Source organism: Salminus brasiliensis, chromosome 4 (genome assembly GCF_030463535.1).
Source record: "Salminus brasiliensis chromosome 4, fSalBra1.hap2, whole genome shotgun sequence".
Taxonomy (NCBI): domain Eukaryota; kingdom Metazoa; phylum Chordata; class Actinopteri; order Characiformes; family Bryconidae; genus Salminus; species Salminus brasiliensis.
The window spans coordinates 40,910,044-40,937,859 of NC_132881.1; the positions used below are offsets into that span (position 1 = coordinate 40,910,044).

General features: G+C 42.6%; 1 protein-coding gene across 2 annotated transcripts in view; it reads right to left on the minus strand.

Annotated features, from left to right (window-relative positions):
- The window catches only part of gstcd (glutathione S-transferase, C-terminal domain containing), a 125,945-nt gene extending 99,583 nt beyond the window's left edge, over window positions 1–26,362 (minus strand). The window contains exons 1-5 of one of the 2 annotated variants that reach the window (XM_072678491.1): window positions 26,295–26,362; window positions 22,819–23,273; window positions 20,479–20,982; window positions 15,089–15,346; window positions 2,575–2,668 (exon numbers count right to left, since the gene is read on the minus strand). In XM_072678491.1, coding sequence (XP_072534592.1) covers window positions 2,575–2,668; window positions 15,089–15,346; window positions 20,479–20,982; window positions 22,819–23,235 — 1,273 coding nt within the window. In that variant the 5' untranslated portion in view covers window positions 23,236–23,273; window positions 26,295–26,362. Of the gene's footprint in view, window positions 1–2,574; window positions 2,669–15,088; window positions 15,347–20,478; window positions 20,983–22,818; window positions 23,274–24,871; window positions 24,933–26,294 lie in introns of those variants that run through there. The other variant, XM_072678493.1, reaches the window with a different exon arrangement.
- Window positions 26,363–27,816: the final 1,454 nt, after the last annotated feature.

Below are 27,816 nucleotides of genomic sequence, written 5' to 3' on the forward strand. Positions count from 1 at the left end.
CATCTACAGTAAAGCATACAGATAATAGCATGGCTGTGTATAGCTCAGTACTGTAGAACAGATCCTGTGCTTTACTTCAGTATGTGCGTATAGCTCAGCACAGTAAAGCCAACAGTGAGTTACACACTATGTCAGTTGGTCAATTCCCCTGGCTTGGATTAAGTAGTCTTTGCAATGCTAAAATGAGTTTTAGGGCAGGAATGAGTTAACATTTAGGTTTGGGAAACCAGTCGAAATGTCCCGCCACCTTTTCTGATCAGAATGAGCATCGTCAGCACAGACTGGAGAGATAAAGCTCCAATGAACAACTTTAGGACAAGTTGGAATAACGAAACATTACTGAACACCTCTGGACAAATGTGAGTATCACGAAGCTCCATTGAACACATCTAATTTGAGTTCAAATGATTAAGCTCTACTGAACACCTCTGGGAATTATGACAATCCATTAAACCTTTGGGAATTATGAAACTCAACTGAGCACATTTGGGAATGAGGACATGCCTTTGAATACCTTTGTGAATAATGAAAATCCACTGAACAGGAATTTGAATCAGAAAGCCTCACTGAACACATCTGATTTGAGTTCAAATGATTAAGCTCCATTGAACACCTCTGGGAATGATGACAATCCATTAAACATCTTTGGTAGTGATCAAGCTCCACTGAACACTTTTGGGGATGAAAACGCTCCACTGAACACCTTTGGGACAAGTTAGAATAATGAAACTCCACTGAACACCATATTTGAATCACGAAGATTTGTGTCTGAATGATTAAGCTCAACTAAACACCTTTGGGGAATTATGAAACTCCACTGAACACATCTGGGAATGATGACACTCCATTAAACACCTTTGGGAATGATTAAGCACCACTGGACACTTTTGGGGCTGGGAAAAGCTCCACTGAACACCTCTGATTTGAGTTCAATTGATTAAACTCCATTGTATACAGATGGGAATAATGACACTCCATTAAACATCTTAGGGAGAGACCAAGCTCCACTGAACACCTTTGGAACAAGTTGGAACGATAAAACTCCACTAAACACCTCTTGGCGAATTTAAATCACAAAGCCCCACTGAACACCTCTGATTTGAGTGTGAATGATTAAGCTCCATTAAACACCTCTGGGAATGAGGACACTCCATTGAACATCTTAGGGAGTGATCAAGCTCCTCTGAACACTTTTGGGGATGAAATTGCTCTGTTGAACACGTTTGGGACGAGTTGGAATAATGAAACTCCACTGAACACCTCTAGATGTATATGAATCACAAAGCCCCACTAAACACCTTTGACTAGAGTTAAAATAGGAAAGCACCACTGAACACCTTTGACTAGAGTTAAAATAGGAAAGCTCCACTGAACACCTTTGACTAGAGTTGGAATAGGAAAATGCCCAAGTGACTAAAAAACAACCTTTATTTAAAAGCACCCCCACCAACACCCAAAGAAACCTAAAAGAACATAATGAAGGCCCAAGGTGCTCTACCAGTCTCAACACTCAAGAGGTCCTGTGTCTCTCCCTGTTTGCGCCACCTGGGGCTTGTTGTACAATGCAGTATGCGTGGTACCTGGGGGACTGGCCAACAGCTCCCCGCCTCCTCACCACCACAGTAGCTAGTATCAACGCCTGACCTCAATAATTCTCTTGTGGCTAAATACAGTTTAAATCCCAGCAGCAACGCTACAGCAGCCAGCAGAAAAAACATCTTTGCTGAAGAGCACAGCAAAGTAAAGACCAACTCAAGATTACATAAACTGTTGGCCGAGAAGGTGTCCGAATACTTCTGGATGTATTATGAAACTCTCTCCGTGTTGAAGAAAACGTATAATAAGAAAAATATTGTGCTTCGGTTCTTTCGTACATCTCAGTGTTAGAAAAGCCAATACAAGGTCTATAGTTCTCAACGTGCACCTCAGCACTGCAGTGGAGAGACTGTGCTGTGTTTTGTTCTGCAGTACTAGACTCTGAAGGCCAGATACAGAGATCCAGTTCTCAGTGCTGTAGCCCATTCTTTCTCAACCCAGCTTACAAACTCCTCCTTGCATTAGTTACAGAGATAATTAAACGTTATGAATCCATACCCTCCACCTGAAGATGTTAAGCTTGAAAGGCACACTTCACTGTGATGATGTACTGTGATGTTCCAGTGTTGAAGGATAAGAGGTTTGACGGAAGGAGGGAGAAAAGTGTGGTTTTGCTGCAGTAGCGGCGGATGGGGAGTGGTGGAAGTCACATAGGAATGTCGAGTGATGTTTTATGCAAACACCTCTGTGGCTCAGGCGCTCAAGCACATTTTAATGATGTCATGTGAGAACTGGGCTTCGGCAAAGACACGTATGTTTAATTTAAGCACACAAGGTGAACACGTGTAAGGGCTGCGCTATACGGACACAATATTGGTGGTGTGATTTTACTGATTCACACTGCAATTGCAATATATGTGTAATACTGATATGCATATTAAAAGGCAATGACAAGCCAAAAACATGACTTTTGCTGGACACACACACACACACACACACACACACACACACACACACACACACACACACACACTCTACCTTCAGTGGGGTTGACGGCAGCAGGCAGGCTCTCCCAATGGAGTGTCCACGAAGGGCAGGGGTGCGGTGAGAACACGGCCTCAATGCCATTTTCCTAAGGATTACACACAAACACATAAGTTACCACTTATACTCTTCAGAGCCCCCTTAGGTCTGATCCCTTAACCCAAACACACTGATTCCGATAAGAAGGTTACTTTTGACCACTCACTGAACCCCTGTGGGGCATTTTATTCCAATAAAACATCTGAAAACTCTCTGCTTCCTTTAAATCAGACAAGAAAGTAATAAACTACACCTAAATGTGGGCAATAAAATAAATGTGATATTAAATGTACAGTATTGAGGCTTCCTGAGGTGATGTTCGAACAGACTAGACGTTGGAACAGACCATTAGGAAAACGTGAAACAGCAACGCCATGAAGAGGTGTCTGGCCATCACTCTTTTCAAAGACCTAGAAAACCACACTTGACCAGTACACGCACAGATGCACCTATGGTCCACAGCGTAATCTTACAGTATCATGTTGCATAATGAAATGGGAAAGGAAAAGGACTCCAGGGAAGTCTTCACATCAATGTTGATAATAGCTCCTATCTCTCTAGGCCACTTGATCAATACACAGATTTACTTTGAGAACTGCAACACAGTGATGACCTGTAAAGAGGTGACCGTACACTTCAGATAATGCACTCAGCACAGCCACTAGAGACTAGATTTAAAAAAGGACCTGATCTGATCAGATCTGATATGAAGCCGTCACCAATACTGATTTTAAGAAGACACAAAAGTGCCAATAATTGGCCAAGTAAAACCAGTGCGTTACTGACTGAGACGACTGTCTACTGTTGATCATCATTCCGTTATTAAATATTACTGCTAGTTGGTCAAGGTTTCTGTATCATTTTGTTAAGTAATGTAAATGGAATAAGATGGAATGAACTGAAACATGTCCGGTATTAGGCCCTTAATTATCCCCTTAACACTCCAAGGCTTGTTACACACTAAGGCGTATTATTCAGTAACTACAGGGACGTCTGTGCAACCTGGAGGGGCTATTCTTTAGTAATAGACGTGTGTAATAAAATCTAATAAAATAATGATGTTTAAAGATATGTCAAATGTAAAACTTGTGGAAAATGCATTTTAGAACCAAGTCCCACACAAAAAACTCCTCAAAACACTGCCCTTTCAAAAAGCAAGCCTGGATGTGGTATCACATTCATAAATGTGTGTTTCTTTAGGGCTGAAGTTAACACATCCAACCTGTTGCAAGTTAAGTTGGCCTAAGTGGAAGAGTATAATTAATCTGAATAATTTATTAAATTAGCTCCCCGGACAAAGGAATGAGTCATCTTCATGTTTGAGATGGTAGTAACTTCAGGCTCTTGAGGGGTGTGTGACGGGATTCATAGATTGAGAAGAGGCGATACACTGCAGTGAACGTCTCATTGGAGGTGTGGAAAATTGGGGCGCAAAACAGATGATAATGATTGGCAAAAAGGAGTGACTGCATTTGGGCGTTTCAAGGGCCATAGTGTGAAGGAAGCAGCTGAATTTGGAGGTGTATCAAAGTGTATGGTCATACAAGTCTACCAGCAGTGGCAGAAATCCCAGTCTACAGTAAATAACAGAAATGAGTAAAGGTCTCTTGCGTGCCACTCTGCTCCATATGTTCACGCAATGCAGTTCCCTGTGCGGCGTCCTTTCAGAAATTGGCGACCCATTTTCCACACATTAAACGAGACGTTCGCTGCACTGTACCACCTCTTCTCAATCTATGAATCCCGCCACACACCCTGCAGGTATTTACAGCCTGATGATCCTCATGCAGCGCCGTCTGCAGGAGTCTGAAGTTACTAAACACGCAAGGTGACTAATTGTCTGTCTGGGGAGCTTATTTAGAGACATTATAGCTTAGGCATTATTATCTGAGGGATTCTGCCAATGTCAACACATAATGTTAATGGTAATGAAACTTCTAATTATGTTAAAACGTCATTTTTAACTTTTATAGAGTAAACAGTTCCATTAAAAAATGAAGCTGATTCAGCTTTCAAAAAGAAGAAGCTGAGATATGCAGGGCTGGTGTCTGAGGTAAGAGCGTGTGGGTGGTAGACATTGTATTAGACCAGTAGAGATAGGGATAGGGATTTTGTAGTAAAATCCACCACATCTTAGCTGGCTGAATTTGGATATAGAGGCTGTGTGCTGAAGGCAGACATGAAGGAATGGACAGAAGAAAGAAGAGTTAAAAGGGAGAGTTAAGGGTTGTGGACAAAAAGAGCACATGTTGGCTGGGTAAAGGCAGTCACAGGCTGTTTTTAGAACACCCCGGTGGTGGAGCGTTGTTTAATGTAGTGCCTAAAATCCATATGGAACTAGGGGCACTGAGGATGCATTAACAGTGCCAATGGGGCTAGGTATGGTGTAGTCACCAGTCAGCCCATTATGAGGATGGTTAAAGGACTGTCTGTGAAGTGTGCTTGGAGGATTGGGTGGTTCGGGGACACCAGACCTCACTGTTGAGCTTTCCAGAGGCGTCATAGGCTTTATTTAGCAAAACACTGACGCAGGAAGGTGACTACCTCATGACCCCTGTGAAGAGCGGATGATTAGAACATGGGTGAAGGGAATGGGCTGGACCTTGCGGGTGACAGGTTGCCATCTCAACCTGTATAATTTCATTTTTAACAGTGTGCATGAAATCCTAACCTCTGTCACACATTGCTCCTGTCTTAGTATAGAACAGCGCAGTTAACAATCAGTGTGCTGGAGAAGTAAAAAGTCTGGAATGATGAGCAGCCCCACTGCAGCCTGTCCCAGACGATCACAGGAATCTCACTTGTTCATGAGCAAAGCCTGTCGCTCCGGAGAACCGTCCCAGTTATTCAGGCCACTGGTGACCACCACATAAACTTCTCAATCGACACGTACTGTCTGGGTGCCGTGAGACAGCTGGAGCTAGATTCTCGGTGGAGTCAGTCATGGAGGAGGAGAAAAGGGTGCATTGCTGATTTGAGACAGGCCCGCCTGATTAGCGCAGGCCGGCTCAGCTCGGCAGCAGCGAAGGGATCGGGTGTCACTGTCTGGTGCCAAGTTCACCGTGAGCAGTCGACGTGGATGGGCCACATGGAGCACCGTGGCATTCACTCCACAGCAAAGAGCCACCAGCAACAGCTGCAGAGCAGACCAAACAACCACAAAAGCACGGTCTGGAAACCGCACAGGACTGCTGCACATTTCACACACACGTGATCCCCTTTTACACACATTGAACGGGAAATTCAATGCACTGTACCACCTCTTCTCAATCTATGACTCCCGTTGCACACCCAACAGGTCTTTATAGCCCGATCGTCCTCAAGCAGCATCATCTGCAGGAGCCTAAAGTTACTACCACCTTAAACACAAAAGTGGGCTAATTTTTTGTCTGGGCAGCTTATTTAGAGTATTTAGAGTTATTTCTCCTGAGGGAAAGTCAACACATGGACCATAAGAAAATAAAGTATTCTTTTAACTTACAGGAAGTCAAACGTCTAATTACGTTAAAATGGCATTTATGACTTTTATAGAGTGAACAGTTTCATTGAGGAGGTTTAAAGATGAAATTGGTTGAGCTTTCAAAAGGAAGAAGCTGAGATATGTAGGTCTGGAAGCTGTCATGAGAACTAATACTTCAGTATCAAGTCAATATCAAAATTGTATTGTTTTATATGTAGCTGAAATGAACCAAAACTACTGCAGCCATCACAAATACGCGAGACTGGAAGAAGGAAGGTAACCATAACAATATGGAGTTGAGTCGGATGATCAGGGATCAGTATGCAGATGATGTCACAGAGTATTCAGAAAGAAAAAAGAGGAACACCTCAAACCCATCTAGCTAAGCATCTCAGACAGACATCCAGAATTTAAGGTGAGCGAGTTTCATCAAAAAGCTTGTAAACTGAAATTTTTCCGTTGTTGTTTGTGAACTGTGTAAAAATAAAAGGTCATAGAAGAACCACTTTTGGTTCTATAAACAACCATGTTTGTCAGAGATGTGAGTGTGAAGAATCTTTAAAAGACCCCAAAAGTAAAGATCACATCTCTATTACAAAAATAGCTGCTTATGGTACCAAAAGTGGTTCTTCTATGGCATCGCTAAAAGAACCTTTTGTAGCACCTATATTTTCTAAGAGCGTTGGGTGAATGAACCCAAACATAAACAGCCTGAAAGAAGCTCAAATGGATTTCTATCATTTCTGAAGCACACACACAGGCCAGTCTTGAAGCAGGTGCACACACACTCAGCTAATTACCTGGTTTATTTAAAACTCATTTTGTTTGAATTGATCATCATGACAAACATCACAACTGCAGTTCAGAAGAACTTCAGAGCTCATTATTCCCAACTTATTATTGAGTGTTTCACAATGAACGGTAGCTCAGCACATCAGAATACTAAACAGCTTGAAGGGAGCTAGAACTCTGCTGCTCTGTCGAGAGTTAAATTGGTGGATGCCTGTACACGTACACAGTAATCTGATTACTGCAGTGAATCTGATTTTGGCAATAATCTCCTTGTAGATTTCCTTGTAGAAACCTAGTAAGAGTCCCTTTACTGGTAAATAACAGTACATTGGTTCCAAACTTCAAAATTGGTCACCAGTTCACAGTTGTGGTATTAAAAAGGGAGCTGGGTGTTGTAATATTTCCCCAAAGACAACTCCTCTTTATCCAGTTCGGTTTCCTGATATGCTTAAAAGAGATCAGAGTAAGAGCATACATGCACTGAAATACTGTGCTAGAAGTCCGGAAATCGGACAATAATAAATGGTATAAACACATTCAAACACACTCCGAGTTGACTGTCTGATACTGATAACTGATACTGTTAGTTTATCAATTATTTTAGCTACATCTTTCACTGATCACTGGTTGCTTTTTTACTTTAAAACAACAACTTTTTACAAACAATACTTCTTCCTTTATTAGAACCCGAGGGCCGGACTGAGATTCGACACCGACAGCCTTGATCACATCGAATCTAAGTTAAGTCGTCACATACATAGTCCTGCTACACAAGTAGTACACCGTAAAAACAAAATGTCAATTCACACCAACTTAAAATGATAAAGTAACTGTTTACAGAGAGTTAACTCAATATACTTCAGTTATAAGTTCTCAAAAACTATTTTTGAGGCTTAACTCAATGTGCATTGTTGACCAAATTGAGATGCAGAAGTAAAAAATGTGAGTTAGAAAAACTCTTGACGAAACAAAGTTGAACTAACTCAACAACATGCTCAAAAATCAGTTATAGTGAAATGCTATGATGACTGCCTGAACACACAAAACAAAATATGATCAAATTAATAAAATATAACATCAAAAAGGAATAAAATACAAAGAAAATATATAGAGAGATACAGAACTTAGCATCATTAACACAGAGTTAACAGAATCTGGGTTGGGCTTCCAAAATATGTATAAATAAGCGTGTTGATCAGGCTGTTTCTTAGGTAAGACAGACAGACCTACCCATGGTTATAGTGGAAAGGCTCTGGAATTCAGCTACAGATGCCTGTGGGAAATCACCAAGTGTTATATTTGGATCATTTTACAACTTATCTGAACCATCAGGACTCTGAAGCTGTACAGAAAATGCTGAGCTTTCCTCAGACACTGTGTTGCACTGTAAAAAAAACACCAGCAGAGAATAGGGGAGGGGGGTTACTCTACTACAGTTTTACAGCATTTCATGCTCTGTAATAATCTACTGTTTGAACAATAAAATGGAATTAAATCGTACAGGTTTGTACTGTATTATTTAGTATTATATTATTTAGCAAGCTGCATAACATTGAACTAGTCCTCTCTAAATTTCTCCATTTTCTTTCCCAACATGGCAAGTATTGACTTTGAAGCATTGTACATCGGACTGTACAAACCAACTCTTAAGGTTTTAGATGAGAAGCAGCACCAAGGCATCACATTTTAAAAAGTCGGGAAAATTATCAAATTCAGAAATGTGTGGAGAAAGAAGAGCAGCATTATTTTACATTTTGTAAACATGACAAAGCTTGCTGCTTAAGCATTCAAGCATACAAGAAGTTCAACACGAGAAGACTGTGCTGTTCCCTTCAGAAATGCTTTCAGCTGTCAGTGAACATCAACTCTTATATAAGAGGCAAAAGATTGATTGGTGCACAAGAGAATCTAATACATACAGCTATTTTATAGATAGGTCAAATTATGGTTGTTTGATATGCAAATGTGTCCACATTAGATTTTTTTTTATAATTTACAAAGTTTTCATTAATTTACTCCCATTATATACACTACAGACTGAATGTCCAACATGTCCAATATGGCAACAATTACATTTGATCATTTCATAAAAACCTGAAAGTGTCGAAACACATAAGATAATGAACTTTTTATAATGAAATTTAATTTTTAGAATCTTGATGGATTGACTGAAGTTGGGATAAGTGATAAATCATGTCACAATTTGATTTTACACTAAACTTTACACAAAAGCCTGCAGTTTCCCCATAGTTCTTCTGAGGTTTCCTGGATGTTGTTCGCATTAAGGCATGATTCACACCAACCAGTCCTTCTTGAGAAGAACCGATTTGTCAGTAACCAGGTCCTGTGTGCATTTATTTAATAGGCAAACCACCTGTAAAACCCACACTTCTATTGTTCAGCCCCACAATTATCCATCAAAATCTTCCAGAGTCAACCCTTCTGGGTCCTCACAGGGAGTGAAATACACACACACACGCTTTCCTTTTCGTGGATATCATTTTGGTGTGGCAGGAAATCTCTGATTTACACACTGTAAAAGTCAGGGTTGGTCAGGACGGAAACACACACACACACACACACACACACACACACACACATACACATACACACACACACACACACAGACACACACAGACACACACAGACACACACAGACACACACAGACACACACAGACACACACACACACACACAGACACACACACACACTGAGAGTCAGTCTTTGGAATGGAGTGAACTTCCCCTGCAGTCACAGCTGTGAGGGTTTATCCGCCACTGCAGTGTCCAGGCGGGCCGGAGACGAGGCAGCCAGCTCACAGCAGTATGGCTTCTCTAGAGGAGCCTAATACATGAGGAAGGAATGGAGGTACAGCTCTCCGCCACGGCGCACTCTCTCCTCATTACTGCCTCGGCTGTTTACACTGGCTATAAAGTGTTATTGGATTTTGTGTTGTGTTCAGCAGTTTGTCCAGGAGTTTGCCAGAGCAGGAGTGAAGCAGGAATAAAAAAAAGGCCATATGGGATAGGAAGAGAGTAGCACTGCAAGCTGCTCCACTTCATTTAGTGGATACATTAAAGCGGTAGTTAAAAGGGAGGGGGTGGGGATATAAAGTTTACTTACTAATTTTGCCAAACTTAGTAAGCCAGTCTTTACTGATCAACCAAGTTTTGCAATGGCGCTACAAGGCTAATGCAGAAAACAGGGGAAGGAAGTCACTTAGCATTTAGCGTTGTGCATGCGTAAATCATCACACACTTTACTTTGAGTTTAATTTCATGCAGCCACATGAGATCTGAACACTGACTGTTCACCCTTCCCACCCAAAAACCCCCAACTCATCCCAAAAGTATTGAATGGAGCACCATCCATCACTCCTGGGAACACAGTTCTTCCACTGCTCCACAGCTCAATGCTGGGGGTCTTCCACTGCTCCACAGCTCAATGCTGGGGGTCTTTATGCTCCTCTAGCCCACGCTTGGCATTAGGCATGGTGCCAAACACCCCTCATGTTTATCTGCTCCAGAGATATTGGAAATACTTCTCTACAAGCTGCTCCACAGCTCAATGCTGGGGGTCTTCCACTGCTCCACAGCTCAATGCTGGGGGTCTTTATGCTCCTCTAGCCCACGCTTGGCATTAGGCATGGTGCCAAACACCCCTCATGTTTATCTGCTCCAGAGATATTGGAAATACTTCTCTACAAGCTGCTCCACTGCTCAATGCTGGGGGTCTTTATGCTCCTCTAGCCCACGCTTGGCATTAGGCATGGTGCCAAACACCCCTCATGTTTATCTGCTTCAGAGACATTGGCAATACTTCTCTACAAGCTTAGTGTGGGCATTTGCACATGCGTGTCAGCAATGGGTGCAACTTAACGTAGTTGAGTGCATTCATTAGAAGGGGTGTCCACAAACATTTGGACATACAGGGTATAACATAACTGTAAGCTAGTGTTACTGCATTCTAGACAGCCTGCTAGTCAGCGAATGTTAGCAGCCTGCACTGTACATATACACAGTATATGAGGTGAATGGAACTCATCATTTAAATAATTATAATGATACTAAAATGGTATTGACGACTGATTATTGACTGATGAATAATGATTGATGAAGTCTTATATAGCACTTTTCAAGAGCACAAAGACATTGACCACTATAGCAGAACCCAGAGCACAGAGAGACAGCTATGACAGGACACCAGGAGACAAACACAGAAGAACAGAGAGACTCAACTGTGGAGGCTGGGGAGTTTTAGGGCAGGTTTAGAAATGATACTGTCGGACGAATGAAGGGAGAAAGTTTCATAGACGAGGAGCAAATCTAAAATATCACAGAAGCTGTGAAGGTTGAATAGAGGGATGGTTAACAAGTCAGCAGATGAGGAGCGCAGAGTACTGGCACTAGAAGATCCGACAGATAGGAGGGGGCGAAGTTAGCAAGAGCTTTGTAGGAGAGCAGAAGAATTTTGAAGTGGATGGGGTTCTTGACGGGGAGCCAGTGGAGATCATGAAGAACAAGAGTGATGGGGTTGGGACTGCAAATATGAGCGAGTAGGTGGGCAGCAGAGTTCTGGACCATCTGAAGCTTGTGACGAGAGGATGAGATGATGCCAGCAAAGACAGAATTACTTACAACTGTTTTACTGAGTAAAAACGACAGTGTGAAAAAGAGATTCGGCTGCAGACGAAGAAAGGAATGGTCGAATTTTTGGCTGTAGTGCCAAAATTGAGACTTTCTGGCCAAAAGTCAAAGGTCAAATTTTTCTAAATAAAAAAAAAAAGGTGAGAGCTAAAACTGTGCATAGCTGAAGACTATCGGCCGTCTTTAATCCTGAATTACATCTGTAAGGTAATTCGTTTTTCCTCCAGCTTGGTCCTACTGTGCCCAAAACCACATTTCCAAGTGTATTTACCCACCAGTTCATGTTTGCTCAATGCTATTAAGTGGTGAGATAAGCCTCCATAGCACTGTAGCCGCATTAGCTTCGTAGCTCCAGTGAAGAAACTACAGAAGCAAACTTCACCTCTTGATTGACTGACTACATTCGGGCTCAGAGGGAAACTTGACTTTTCAGCATACCATCACTTTAAGGTAGCATGCATCTAGCCCTCTCAACAGCCTCACACGGCAAGGCGTCAACCTGTGTATGTGTAAACATCATTTAGAGAAGTGAAATAGCTCAGGGGGAGTTTTTAGGCTTTTCAACCAGATCCACACTCAAACATCAGCAGTCAGTCTCTCAGAATAAGGATTAAAGAGGGCTTCAGAGCTGAAGAGGCTGCAGGAAAATCATGTCATTCATTCAGATATAAATACATGCTAAATTTAAGACGTTTCCAGCAAAAGTACGACTGAGCCGACATGCTCACCGGGGAAAAAACGTTGAGGCTACTGGAGCTATTTATTTAAAAACCCTGCACCTTTTACTGCTTCAAAGATTGATCTGCACTTATCTGTGGCTGTAGCACACACTCCAGTCTGGCCTGACAGAGTCACACTCAAGGTCACATTATACAGAGGGGAGGGAAAAAAACACATTTTTTAATCACCATGTCCCTCTATTGTGAGATGTGCTGATTTTAAAGAGGATCATATTAACTCCATCACAGCCAACGTCTCGCCGGTGATTCACTCAGGGACTTTGTCGCTATTCCTTTAACAGTACAGGTTCACACGGTCATAAAATAAGCAAAAATATTGCAAAAATATTCCATCATCCACCCAGCACTGGCAGCACTGCGTAATGTGTAACTGTGTACAACTACCTAACCAGTTGGACGTTCATGAGACAATCTGGGAAGCACATACATTAGAACTCTGGGTCAACGATGATATTGTACTTTTCAAGTACTTACTTGTCAATGCCAATATACACTATGTGGACAAAAGTATTGGGACACTCATTCATTGTTTCTTCCACAATCGAGGGAATTAAAGAGAGTCCTTAGTTTTAGTTGGAAGAGCTGTTTCTACTGCAGTGAGGACTCAGCATTCAGCATAGGTGGTCAGAATGTTGGATGATCATTACCCCGCCTCATTGCAAAAGTACTAGATGAGGCACCATCATTCCAGAGAACACCGCTCTACTGGTCCACAGCTCAATGCTAGAGGGCTTTATACCTTTCTAGCCCATGTCTGGCATTAGGCATGGTGCCAATACGTTAATGCTTATCTGCTCCTATTCCTATTTGTCTTACTCTACTGGCAATAACTCTTTACAGAGGCTAGACAAACTGTGTATGTGTGTGTGTGTGTGTGTATATATATTATATCTTATATATAAACCATTGCACCTATTGTTGATGCAAATAAAAATCACTACTTACTGCTTCAATGTTATTTGTATTTATTACTGCCTAGAGAGTAATGTGCTTTTCTCAGAAGATTGTTAAACCTCCAATACATCCATAGCATTTATCAGATGGCTTAAACAGGAACATATGAGAAAAACAATTAACCTGACCTAAAGAGTTAAAAAATAGCGCATCCACTTCCAGATGCACCGATACCACAGAAAACTAAACGATATGACCTGTTGCAAATGCTGCTCTTTTCCAGCGATTGAATAAAATGGGCAGACTAAGAGAATTTCCCTGTCGCCACGCAGCCGGCGAGCCATATAATAGCACTTATCCCAGAATATACGGCCTAATTCGGTTAACCATGAGCTGCTTCCTTTAAGTATAAAGCGCAGAGAGTTGTATTAGCTTGGATAGCGGCAGTAGAGTTATAGGGCATGTGGCCAGCGTTTGCAGCCCACTGGAGGGCATAAATCCGCTGTGGCTGTGGCTGAAGGCTGCTGCGGAGAACGAGCATTGCCCGCCTTTGACAGGTTTAGTGGAGCGGCAAAGAGAAGCGGCACAGCACACAGCATGTGTAATCTCTCATTCAGAGTAAGTGTGTATATATATAAAAGTGAGAGGACGGGAAGAATACAAAAGAGAAAGAGACATAAAGCGAGTCGAGATGGGGGAAATGGGCAAGCACAATTTATTGGCAACCGAGAAATTACTCAGTGAGTAACAGCAAACGCACAACTGAATTAAAACATAACTGAACTAATTACAGCCTGCACACACTGATACGTGTGTAGTCAAGTAGTGTAGGATCCCATTTTCTTTCCACTTACTTAGATGGAAAGCAATGTAGATGTCTTTGTGCCTTTGTGTACGAGTGGAATCCTTGGGCAAGATTCCACACTCTACACATGTGGTGGTATGCAAGTGTTTTGACACTGAACTGATTAAGATTTTCTGTGATTCGCTAAGAGAGTTTAAGAGGACTTGATTTCTAAATACAAATTCAAATGGATTTAATATTTTAGGCCATATGACTTCATATTTCCATCTTTTACAGTAAAATAAAACATTAACAGGCCAGGACACTCTTTTTGTATACAGCCTTTCAATTCTTGTTTGGGGGATTTTGCCCATTTTTCATTGAAGAAGCCTTCTAGTTCTAGATTCTTTGGGTTGTCTTCAGCTTCAGGGGTACGCTGGGTTATCAATGACAGGGTTGTGGGTTTAATATCTGGGTTCACCAAGCCATCACTGCTGATCCCTTGAGCAAGCCCCTTAACCAAGGCCCTTAACCCTCTCTGCCCCCTGGGCAATGCAACGGAGGCTGCTCACTGCTCTTGGCACACATGCCTGGCATGGTCTGCTCACAAGTGTGTATGTGTATATGGATGGGCTAAAGGTGGAAGCCAAATTTCATCTGTGTCCAACATGAATGGTGATTGAGGCTGTCTTTGTCTTTTATTACAGATGGTGTGGCTTTTGCTTCTTTCTACAATTTGCTGCTATTTAGCTCAATCCATTCTTCCCTGAACCAGTAAAAGCTTTCCCAGGCCACTGGAAAACCACCAGACCTCCAGAGTTCCTGTTCATTGGCTGCTGACTGTTATGACAATATTTGAGCCAAGTATTTTGATCATCTAACTACTCTTTCAAACCATCCAGACACTGAAGCTATTTAGAAATTGCCTGTTCTTAGAACCACTGCCTTTACTAAAGAACCTTTGTCAGTAACTCTTTTGTCAGTAAGAAGATCAGAAGAGAAGAGTAGATCAGACACCATTTGCTTGCAGCTGTTCCACTAGCAAGGCAGCCAATTAATTCATTTTGGCCCACCACTTCTGCAGGCATGAACCGATTCTGGCCTCAGAAATTTTATACCAGTCTAGCCTGAGAAAAGCCTCAATTTCAATTACCTGGAGTTTAGTAAGTGTTGGTCTGGGGCCTCCTATAAAATGCTCTTGCGAGGGCTTGGGCTTTTCCTGCTCCACTTCACTGGTCCGGGTAACCTCGGCTTGAGGGGAGCAGGGTCTCTTCACCTGGGGGCTGAATAGAGCCATCCCACAATCCATAGCAGCAGAGCAGACCCCGGGGAGCTCCTGAACATGCTGGTACCAGCGCAGGAGCAGAGGGAGGCAGGCCAGGAGATGAGGGGCATGCTGCTGCAGAGAGAACTGAAAAACACATAACAAACCACAGTTAGTTGATGTTTAATGATCAAAAATAATAATAATAATAATAATAATAATAATAATAATAATAATAATAATAATTTACATACATCTATTCAGACTGCAGCTATTAAGCCCCACCCATTCACACTTAGTTACGAGGAGTGTTTCAGCTCAGATTTGCTTTGCAATACAAGCCAGCCAATTAATCAAAACAGAGCTTTTTAACATGCATCAGTCCTAAAGACCAAGCTCAATGATGCCAAGGGCACTTTTGCCCTTGCTCTTTGCCTGCTGGGCACTGTACCACATTCCCAATCCGGACCTTGTGGGTGATGGATCCACATGGTCACCACATGTTACTTGTTCACTGTGAGTCTGACCAGGGTACTAGAGCTTCCCAGCCACCAGGCGCTTACCTCCGGACACTACCCCCACACCTGGCTCTAGGTCCCGGTAAACCTTTTCCAGGCGATTTTACTGCACTCTGTTTCATGTGGATGTTTTTGCACTGTGTTTGTTAGGATCTTCACCCCAGGCCTGTTAGCCTTGCAAGACTTTACCAGGAGTCCTTGATGACCTAGCCCTGGAGATCATTAGAATCACACAAGCTCTTCTGCCACATTAAGGCCAGAAAGAACTAAACTGCGGATGCGAGCAGCCGAAATGAGCTTTTGCCGCCGGGTGCTGGGCTCACAATTTGTGACAGAATGAGAGGTTCTGCTATCTAGCCTAGCTGTTGCCCCTTCATGTTGAGAGGGGGCATCTGAGATGCCTTCCATCTGAGATGTACTGGACACAACCAATTGGGAGAAATACCCAGAACCTGCTGGAGGGACTATATCTTCCGGCTGGCCTGGGAGTGCCTAAGGACCTCCCAGCAGGAGCTGGTGGAACTTGCTGGGGACAGGGAAGCCTGAACTTCTATACTTGCTCTATTGCCACCACAGCCCTGAACTGTATCTAGCAGATGAAAAGAAAAGCAAGGAGCCTTAAAAGACACTACCAAAATCAGCCTGTTTAATTCTAATGATAACAAAGGAAAAGGATTAATTCTGTTTAATTTTAATGGATAAAAAGAGGTTGGAAAAGGATAATGCCAAAAACAGTCTTACAGTCCTTAAAACCACATAAATGTCAAAACTTAACCTGGATATCTTCTCAAACCAGGTGGGAACTTAACCTCTGTTTGTAGCAAACGTTTAATGATTTAAACCAGTGGTTTCTAACCCTGGCCCTGGACAATTCAGTGTTGACCCTGCTCCCGACATACCTGATCCAGCTAATCAGCTAATTAACAAACCCTTCCTCAGTTCAAGGTAGTGTGTTGGAGCAGGAAACCTCTAAAATGTGTAGGGCAGGAGGTCCCCCAGGACCAGGGAGAACCTCTGATCTAAACAAATGGTCGGGTTTAAGCCTTCATTACTTATCGGCCACATTAGACATTAGCTCCAGCTGAAAACTAAAGACTGAATGACTGCATGACTACCTTCCAGGTGAGGACAGAAACCGTGTACAACAAATTTAGCTGCTGTAGCACCGAGAATGTAGACAACCAGGAAAAAAGAACACACAGCTCACCTAAGCCACTGGGTAAGCAAAGGAGAACTCTGCTATTATCTATATTTCATGGAGAAAGGTAACAGACCGCCGTAGCAAGACACTGAGTGAGACAGGCAAGACAGTGAACACTCCTCTGTGCTTCTCAGAAACAACAAAAGTGCATTTAAACTGGAGTCAGACTGAAGGTCTAATAAGAGAAACATTGAGGCAGCACAATTCAGAGTTTTTATTAAGTAACCCATCAGGGTGTCGTCCCCATTGAACCGAAAAGAACCGCTCCAGAGCGCTGCCATGCCTTTCGTCACCCTCGTTCTCTCAAAGCCGAGGAAGAGAGAGGGGAGAAAGAAAGCTGAGAGTGTGTCTGCCACGGTGGAGAGAGGAGACACGCTACACAGTGTGTGAAACCGGGAGACACTGGAGCCTTGCTGAGAAAGAGGGAGCGTGAGAGAGTGCACGAGAGAGGAGTTGATGATGAGTCTTAGATAAATGCTACAGTTTAGAAGAAAAACTGCTGCAAAAATATGTACCAATGTGTCACCACCAGTATTCTTCAATACTACTTACATCAACATACACTATCTAGACAAAAGTATTGGGACACCTGCTCATTCACTGTTTCTTCCTAAATCAAGGGTACAGAGAAAGAAAGGTTATCCTGCTCTTTTGTTAAAGTAACGCTCTACTGTCCAGGAAGGGCTTTTTACTAGATTTTAGAGCATTGTTGTGAGAATTTGACTGCATACAGCAACTTGAGCATTAGTGATGACTGGATTTGAATTCATCCCTAATGTACTTGATTGAGCACCATCATTCCAGCTCAATGTCTTCTAGCCCATGCCTGGCATTAGTCCTATACTATTGACAGTACTCCTCTACAGGTACTAGAAGACCTGTGTTTCCACATCTGTGTCAGCAATGGGTGAAAAAGTAGCGGAATGCATTCATTAGAAGGGGTGTCCACAAACATTTGGACATATAGTGTAGCTCATGAACCGGACTGCTTTCTAGCCACTATACTAACTAACTCTCATGTTTAGTAGGCCAAATGTTCTCCACAAGGGATGCTATAAGTACTATAAGTACTGGTTTTGGTGCTTGTCCCCAGTGACACTGCGTGCCTGTGTTTTAATTTCCTAAATTTGTTATTTATTTTTATTACTTTTGTTTTTATGTTACGATGGTCATCGTTGTTGCTGTTTTTATTTACTTATTTTATTTAATATGGCTGTTGGTCATTTTTGTTGTTGTTGCTACTATTTATTTGTAACATTTGGGAAAACTACTAAAATAAGAAAAAAAAGATAGATAGACAGACAGTAAGACAAAGAAAGTGAGACAGTAAGGCCTGTTTCACACGTATTCCCTCTGCATGGGTGAGTGGAATGTCATGCCCATGTTAACAGGTTACAGCATTTACACAGCCTGAGCAAACACCTGCATGCTGCATCCCAGAAGCGTCAAAGAATCTGGAGAATAGGTCTTCTACAAGTTACAATAAAGAATGAGAATAAGGAGTTTATGAGACTGGTGTAAAGCCCAGCGTCCATATCTGCAGTGAAAATACCATATGGATGAGTGCTGCATGGTGCACGCAGCTGCCACGTCACTCACGTCACGCAGAGGTGGTATGTATGAAACGGGTCTAGTGTAGGCGCGTGGGCGTTGCTTTTCTGGAAGAAACAGGTTTTTTATGGCAGTAGTTTTCTGCAGTGTTGACTCCAGTTCTCTGCGACCGGAGGCACGCACCACAACACAGCAGTGTTAACACTGACAGCACCTGCTGCCCGTCCAAACGACCCATTTCTGAAAGCGCTGCAGGCGCCAGTATTTCTTTTACCAAATGCACTGAAACTACTTTTCACAGTCAAAACTGATTCCAAGTAGCAAACTTGGAAATGCTTCAGAGAACCCTCATTTACATATTTCTTTCCTCCTGAATTGACACAAGGACAGAAAAAAGAACAAAGCTCACGTTCATTTTATAGCCATTTCATACAGCATATGCCTTCCGAGAGAGGAACCCTAAAGTAAGAGCCGTCCAAATAATCAAGCACTACACAATGTTCCCTGTACTCAACATGTTTTAATTTAGTATTACATTTAATCTTAAAAATGGACAATCAAGCTGCGGGTCGGCAATAAAATTTGATTTACTTTTGGAGTATTCTTAAGCTTGGCCAAACTGAAAAAAAGAAAAAGGGGTGGGAGATGAGTCTCAGCCTTAACCCTACTGTATTCTGTGCACAGATATACATCAATCAGCCATAACATTAGCATGTAACATTAATACCTGCCTATTATTGAGTAGATCCCCCTTCTGCAGCCATATCTGATCTGACCTTCCGAGGCATAGCCTCCACAACACCTCTGAAAGCTTCCGGTGGTATCTGGTGCCAAGACGTTAACAGCAGATCCTTTAAGTCCTGCAAGTTGTGAGGTGGGGCCTCCATGGATTGCATCAAATGAGCTGCTGCAAATGAGGTGCCCAAGACCCTGACCCAGTCATCTAGCCATCACAATTTGGCTCTTGTCTTGGACCTGGTCTAGTCCTTGTCCTAGTCTAGTATTGCCAATACTAAAGGACTCTGGAGCACATACATGAACTTGTCCAATTCCAGGCATAGGCTAGAGTTGGTATAAAGCACCTCCCAGCATTGAGCTGTGGAGCAGTGGAACTGTGCTCTGTGGAATGATGGATGATGCTCCTTCCATTACGTTTGAGAGGAGCTGGGGATGAGCTGGGAGCTGGGGATGAGCTGGGGATGAGCTGGGAGCTGGGGAAGAGCTGAGAGCTGGGGAAGAGCTGGGAGCTGGGGAAGAGCTGGGAGCTGGGGAATCAAATTCTCACAGAAGTGCTCCGGAAGCTAGCAGAAAGCCTTCTGCCCTGTACAGTAGAGACAGTTACTCCAACAAAAGCAGGATACACTCTTTAATTCCCTTGACTTTTAAAACAATGAATGAGCACATGTCTCAATACTTTTGTCTATATAGTGTATTTGGGAAAATGCACATACAGCCCAGTCAGTCTTAATGCATCTGTATTTGTAATGAAACAGGTAAATATCACTAAGCAACCACGAGCCAAACGGCAATTCACTACACTGCTGCATTCAAAAAGCCGTCTATGTGGTGCAAAACTATGATTCAAACCCCATGTGTTTGTTCAGAGCTTTGCCTCCTCCAATTGTACCTTTGCTACCAGGCTGCACAAGGCATCCAACATGACACACACGACTAGGCAGCAGGACCACCCTGGAGAAGCAGGCTGCTCTTTATGCTTCGTGGGCAGAGAGCTTGTCTCGCCTGAGCTAACCTAAAAGCAGCTCGGAGCTGCGCACAAGTCCGAATGCATCATTTATTTGCTCCGGCTAGCACCTGCGATTTGCCCGGGAGACACCTGGGATTTGAATACTTTTGATTCCACCGACATTTGACATCACACCTTCAGAGAAAGTTGCGGGTCTAACAAAATGCATCACTCCCTTTCTGATGAAGCACAATCCAAGCGTGACCGAGCAAACATCTCGCAGGTAAAGAGAGCCAGAGGGGTTTTTGTGTGTGAGTGTTTTTACCAGGTATTGATGGATGCAGGGCAGCAGAACCACGTCGGTGAGGGTGAAGTAAAGCCCCTCCGCAAAGACATGCTCCAGCTCCGGCAGCTCGGTGGTCTTCACTTTCCTTATGTCAGAGCTCTCCCTGGTGGGCAAAGGTGAAACTGCATCTACGCTGAGCTTGGCGAGAGCAGCACTCAGCTCAACACCACGATGAGGCTCCGCTGAATGGGCCACCATGCTTGGACCCGCTTTCTGAGCTTCGGAAGGGGAGGTTTTCACGCCTTGATCTGTGCTGGGACCCCCCAGCTGAAACGCACCCTGAGGAGCACGTTTGTTATTCTGCTGCTGGAGTTTTTGCCGTCGGATCTTGTCGTCGTTGTGGACCCTGACTGGCTCCCCCAGCCGCTGCTCCAGGTGGAGGACGGCAGCAGGCAGCTGGAGATGCTCCTCTGTGGGGCTGTGCAAATGCTCCTCCACTGCAGAAGGGATGCTCAGCTCACACAGCCTGGTCCACTGGCTCACCTGAAAGAGAACAAGGCACTGTCAGAGATAACAGCAGCTCCATATGCATGGATGGGCCACAAAAAGTAACGGGGACATCTCAAGACGACGGAGCTTAACTGTACTACACCGTGCAGCAGCTGCACTGGTTGAATGGTAATTGGTTTGAACGTGTCAGATATAAAAGATGTCTGGCATTTAGCAGGGTGACTACAGAGAAGAGGAAGAGAGGCAACTAATGGCATCCCAAAGACCAAGTAGTCAAAGTCTTGGGCAGAATTCTACCTAATTGGTAGACTAAAGTATTAAACCTATAGTTATAGTTCCTGATCGCTGCAGGCACTTTAGCGTTCAATAGAGATCTGGAAAATGAGGCTGAGACTACTCTGAGGGAGAGAGGCGGGTAAGAGAGAAATCGAGAGCGAGAGTACACTGCTAAAAAATGATAGCCCTTATAAAAAATAGTCCTACAAAAATGTAATTCTCTTAAATTTTGTCTAAATATTTTTTTTGGAGATATTAAAATAAAGATTTCAATGTAATAAATTTGATATTTCTCATTTTTAGATGTATTGTAATTATTCAAATTATACATTTATCTACTGAAAAGGTCTTATTTCACTGCCAAGCACTCTTTCTTGTTGACAAAAACTGTATTATCCAAGACCCCCTTTACACCTGGTAACTTTATATGTCTAGTACCTGGATGTGATTTATGCCTGGTATTCGGACTGAAATCTGATTGCTGCGTGGGACGAAAAATTATTATGGCTGTTCTGGCTGCACTGGGAGGACTTTTGTGGGTTGAATGCATCTTGTTTTGTTTACACAGCTCACAAGTATCTCGGACCACTTCCTCTCTTGGCGGGCAGGACTTCAGCATCCTTAGTAGTTTGGCCGCCTTCATGAGGTAACGAAGAAGTATTTGCCAAACCCTTAAAAAAAGTTCTTCAGGACAAGTACAAAACCCTGCTGGTGCCATCCCGCATAAATAAAACTCACTTACTACGACGTGGGAACAAGACAATAGTCATAGCCATGACTTAGTAAGCAGTGGGAACAAGATAATTAAGTTGCGGCCACAACTTAGTAAACAGTGAGAATGAGATAATCAAGTTGTGGCCATGACTAAGTAAGGCATGGGAACAAAATCCTGCTGGTGCAATGCCACATAAATAAAACTCACTTAGTAAGACGTGGGAACAAGACAATTTAGTCATGCCCATGACTTAGTAAGGCTGTGGGAACTAGATAATGAAGTTGTGGCCATGACTTAGTAAGGCTGTGGGAACTAGATAATGAAGTTGTGGCCATGACTTAGTAAGGCTGTGGGAACTAGATAATGAAGTTGTGGCCATGACTTAGTAAGGCTGTGGGAACTAGATAATGAAGTTGTGGCCATGACTTAGTAAGGCTGTGGGAACTAGATAATGAAGTTGTGGCCATGACTTAGTAAGCAGTGGGAATGAGATAATGAAGTTGTGGCCATGACTTAGTAAGCAGTGAGAACAAGATAATTTAGTCATGGCCATGACTTAGTAAGTCATGGGAACAAGATAATTAAGTCGTGGTCAGATTCACATTATGCCAACAGGTAAAATTCAGCAAAAATGGAAATACAAGTTTTGCACGTGACGACGACAACTTTCTTTATTTCCTTAAATGCTATCTGGCTAAGGGAGAGATGCTTTACTGCACAGCATAAAAAAGGCAGTGCTTGCTATTTTGATCGTACTCTTTCCTCATCAAACACTACATTTCGTTTCTGTAGCTTCTCCCACCTCAAACGTCCTCACACTGCTGACAGAACTTTCTGACCTAATGTCCTTTAAGCTCTGCAGAATTCTGAATCCTCACCTCAGCACAAGCCTTCAGGCAGGTGTTCTTGAAGCCCAGCAGTGACGCTACGTCTGTGCGACTGGGCTCCAGCTGACAGGTCCTCTGGATGATGTACCTCAACACCACCGCCAAGCCCGCCCTGCAGAAGCCCCCACCAGCGTCCAGCACGGCAGGGAGACGGCATGCTTGGACCAAGGCCGGCACTTCTTCTCTTTTCACCACAGACACGGCCAGGCTCTTCGGGACCACGCGTGATAAAGCCTGTAAGCTGTCAGGATGGTCCGAGACCAGGTAGACGTGGAATGACGTGCACTCTGAGTAGGACAGCAGGAAGAGAGCGATGGACGAGTGCAGTGGAAGACTCAAAGCTTCATCGTCTCGAGACACTTCTAGGAAGATGCTCGCTTGGTCTGCTTTGGGGTCTGGATGCTTCATTGTGATCAGGATCAGTGAGGCACAGAATAAACTCCACCCTAAAATGAAAAGGACAATACAAATAGCTGAGAAACTAAACCAGTTAACGCAGCACAATGCAGGCTTCTCACTTCTCAATACTCACTGACCTCCAAAAAAACTACTATCTCCATAAAATGCTTTAAAAGGAGGTCAAATATTTACACATGTACTTTGTGAGCAATAACAGACACTTCATGTGGACGTGTATCTTAAGTAGATTGCAGATAATCAGTGATCCGTACTAATCGTGCATCACAGTTTGGGACACGGAGAGAAAAACTTCACTACAGTTTCACTACAGCAATAATTCCCTTACTTTTCTGAGCTGCAGTGAAAACACTTCTGTCCTTCACATGAACAGAGCATGTGGATAAAACCGGTACTGTAAATATCGTGCCACGAGAGCCATAAAGCAACACACCCAGCACTGCCATCACTCTGGTGTGTGAGTGGAGATCAGAGCTCTATTAGTGTGAGGTGTGGGAATCTCATATGGACACGAGCTGAGTTTAAACAGGAGAACTGAAATCGAAATGGGCAAACAAACAAACAAACAAATAAATAAATTAATTAAAAAAATGTAGCTCAAGACAGACGTATCAATCCGCTCAACTGCTATATCACAAACAGTCAATGCTAAAATAAAAGTCACTAATACAAACAAACAATCTGTGCCAACATAAGGACACCAAAGACATAATGCCTATTAAGAATGTCCATGAACATGGTGCTCCATCCATTACGTTTGAGATGAGCTGGTAGATCAGCTGGGAAACAGGATTCCAGATTATTGTTATTAAAGGACTCAGAGTGTTTGAGTGGTTTAATGTACCCGAAACAGTTAATAATTGTAAACAATCTAATTTACCCCTTAGAACGAAACAGGCACTTTGCATTCACTAGGTGTTAAAGGGATTTCTCAATAAGCTAAAAACACTAACATTTAGAACCTAACACACCTGTACATCATTATCTTTTACATAATCTTTCTATTCTTAACACAGCACCATGATCATATTTTAAACCATGATAAAAGATAAGATAATTAAGGTACTATTGTTTTTAGTGGTACGTCTAGTAATATGTAGTGGTGTGGCGCAGCAGATCACACCACTGCCTGCCAGTGAGCTACCACATCATGTGGGAGATCTGATTGACTAAGCTGGGCTACATCAATAAGAGTCCTTGGGCAAGACTCCTAACACTACACCGGCCCACTTCTGTAATACATGGAAACACTCCTCCTGTGGAAGATGAAGTTAGGCAAGTCTATGAGAATGCAAGAACACTACAGTGCAGTTTGAGACACACCCAATGCTTCCTAAAACCTCATCCTAGTCTTTATTCCAAATCACACACTACAGCTGGCGTTTTCTTGTTAGTTATTTGCTAAGCTAAATGGCAGTTATGTGGCTAGCAGTGTGAAGAGTTTACCATGCCCCGTTCTCTTTTAGCACATGACCACATGACTTCCACCCAAGAGAGCTCAGGCTGAGAAACACCCCGTCGCTCACATTAATGTTTTCTTGATAATCTCACTCAAGTTTTCATTTTATAAGGCTTAACGCCACATTTGACTTTTTTCTTAATTCAGTTTGATTGTTGTTTTTATTACCAGTTTGCTTTTTATTGTTACTATCCGGTGTCGACCAGAGGAGGACGGGTTCCCCTCTTGAGTCTTGGTTTCTTTCGAAGGTTTCTTTCTCTTGAGCCAAAAGTTTTTTTTTCCTATGCCATTGTTGCCACTAGCTTGCTCAAAAGAGGCTTGGACCCGGATCTCTGTAAAGCTGCTTTGGGGCAATATAAAATAAACCTGAACTGAATGGAATTAATGCTGACTTGTTTGATTTGGTTTAAGGTTGTCTTTAAAGCGTGAAGAACATTCATGTATTGCCACCTTGCCTAAACCACTGTGTGAACATAAACAGGCTTCTATGGAGCCTCTAAAGCATCAAATGTAAAAATACAATGTGCCCCCCCCCCCCCCCCCCATGTGCAAATAAGAGTCATTTGCAATAATCTGTGAATATATTGTTATTGCTTTTTTACTTCTTATTTATATTGTGTATATAGTGTAAATTATTAATCTACATTTTTACATTTTTGTAACTGACTGTCTTGCTATCCCTTTCTGCTGTGACATAGAGAATTTCCACACTGTGGGATTAATAAAGGATTATCCTATCTCATCTTATCTCATCAAGTCTCATCATTCTCTCTAAATATGGAGGACATTACACATTATTTAATTAAGGAAACAATTGAAGTCTCTACATAGCTTTTTTTATCTTAATATTTTAGGGCAGGGGTGCCCCAACATGACTTCACACTTGAAGAGGGGAGCAACTAAGGCAACTATACTTAACTTCCCATACTGGAGACCAGCCCTCCGGTTGCACACTGCTGCTTTAGGAGCTCTGTAGAGTTCCCACTGTTTTTTTTTTATTATTATTATTATTATTATTATTATTTATTTATATATTTTTTTTTAAGAAAACATTTTCCATGACTTCCATACATTACAAATACAAACAGCAAAGGTCACCCAGTATGAACCCTCTTTTCTGTAAGATGCATTTGACATTTGTTAAAAACATGAATGTAAATGTCTGTGAGTTACATGGATGTTAAGCATCCAAATCTTGTCAGTATTATTATAATGAGTATTGACTTGGGTAGCTTTTCAATTCCAATCTACCAGTCCACCATTACTCACACTACAGAAATACAGCTGAAATAAGCAAGCTCAGCGGCTTACTAGCTCAGCCTTTCCAGGATCTCACTGATATAAAGATAAACACGAGGCTTATGTTCTTATTCTTCCTGAAACCCTGTGAAACCAGCATCTCACTGTAACTGTGTGGTTGTGTTGCTGTATTCTGAAAAACACGTGATGAAGGAAGCCATCAGCAGTAACGTCAGCCCGTACCGCTGCTGCTGTACAGCCTGTTAGACCCAAACTCTATGAGAGACTCGGATTTAAGAGGTTAGGGGTGTATTTTGAGCACTCTGGCTGAGTGTCAGCTGAATCTACTCACACAACTGCAGTAAACTCCTCCGACGCTCTCAGCTGCAACTCACACACACGTGGTGCAGTATGCGTGTGTCACACAAAAAACACACCGACGCTCAACCGGGAGTATAAGAAGCGGTCCTAGTCTACAGCGTTAGTCTCAGCCCCAGTTTAATCAAATCAAATTTATTTGTAAACTTACTTTACAACTGTCACACAGCAGCTTTACACAATCAGTCATTAGTAAAAAGACAAGAAATCAACAACATATGACCCCCAGTGAGCAGCCAAAGGCCACAGTAGCAAGGCAGACCTCCCTCAGAGCTGGAGGAAGAAACCCTGGGAGGAACCTCACAAGGCTCACAAGGGGGGCCTGACCTGACCCATCCTCCTCTGATCAGAAGTATTTATAAATGATTGATAAAAGTCACCAAATCATCTATACTGTTGTACTGCTCAGGTGTGCAACATATTCTTAATCATAATATAATAATCATGGTAGTATAACTTCATATAGTCATGGCAGTGATGGTCAGAGTAATGAGAGTGATGATGGGTAATAGTGGTGATATTAATAGTGACGGATAGTTAAGAGTTCATTTAGGTTTGAACATGGTCATTAGGCAGGTAGCAGTGGTAGAAGGTGGGTGGGGGAGCCTGGTGGTCGGACTGGTGGGTGACAGCTGGTCTGACGCAGGGGGAGGGGACCCCAGCGGTAAGTCTTCCAGCAGGTCGGGCTGGATGAATGGGCGACCATTTACTCGGAGAAGATAAAGAGATAGTTTAAACCACACGAACTACCTAATTCACTCTTTTCTTGCGTTTTCATAAAAAATTATTAATAATTTTATTTATGAAACATTATTAATATTTTCTAAAGCCTACTGTCATGCTGTTCTCCACCCATCCCTCCTAGAAACAAATTATTTTAGGTTTTCCTTAATCACTAGCCTTTCCACAACACAGGGCACACCAGTTTCATCCCAGGTCTGTTTGGGTGCAGGTTTTCATTCCTAACAGACTGGTGGTCACTTGACTCTTTTTTAATTTGTTGGTCTCTGTCTCTGTCAACAACTTATCTGGTGTGCTCCAATTTGGTTGGAATGAAAACATGCACACTGGTCCTTTGTGGCCCCTGTCCTACTGTATCAGTAGCTGTCCTCCTACACAAGTCCATGGTCACAGGTTTTCAAATCTGTGAGACATGACCTGACGGTGTGACCTGAGCAACAGCACTGGCTCCTTTCTTCCCCAACCATATTATGAAGAAATCTGCCACAGATCCCTTCATTTCTGTGAGACAATTGTAAGGTGGCTGCTGTGAAACTGTTCAATGCACGTGAATTAAAGTCTGTATTTCTTCTTTACACAAAACAAATGTGTCCAAATGTTGTACCTTTTAAAGAGAAGCCAAAGTGCTTTTTCATTGTATGCAGAGTGGTTCTGGTACTGTTCTAGTGGTCCATTCATAATGTAATGTTTGCACAATGTAGAAAACATGGACACAATGGTTCTAATCCCTTAAGTTCCTTAGAACTGAAGCCAAA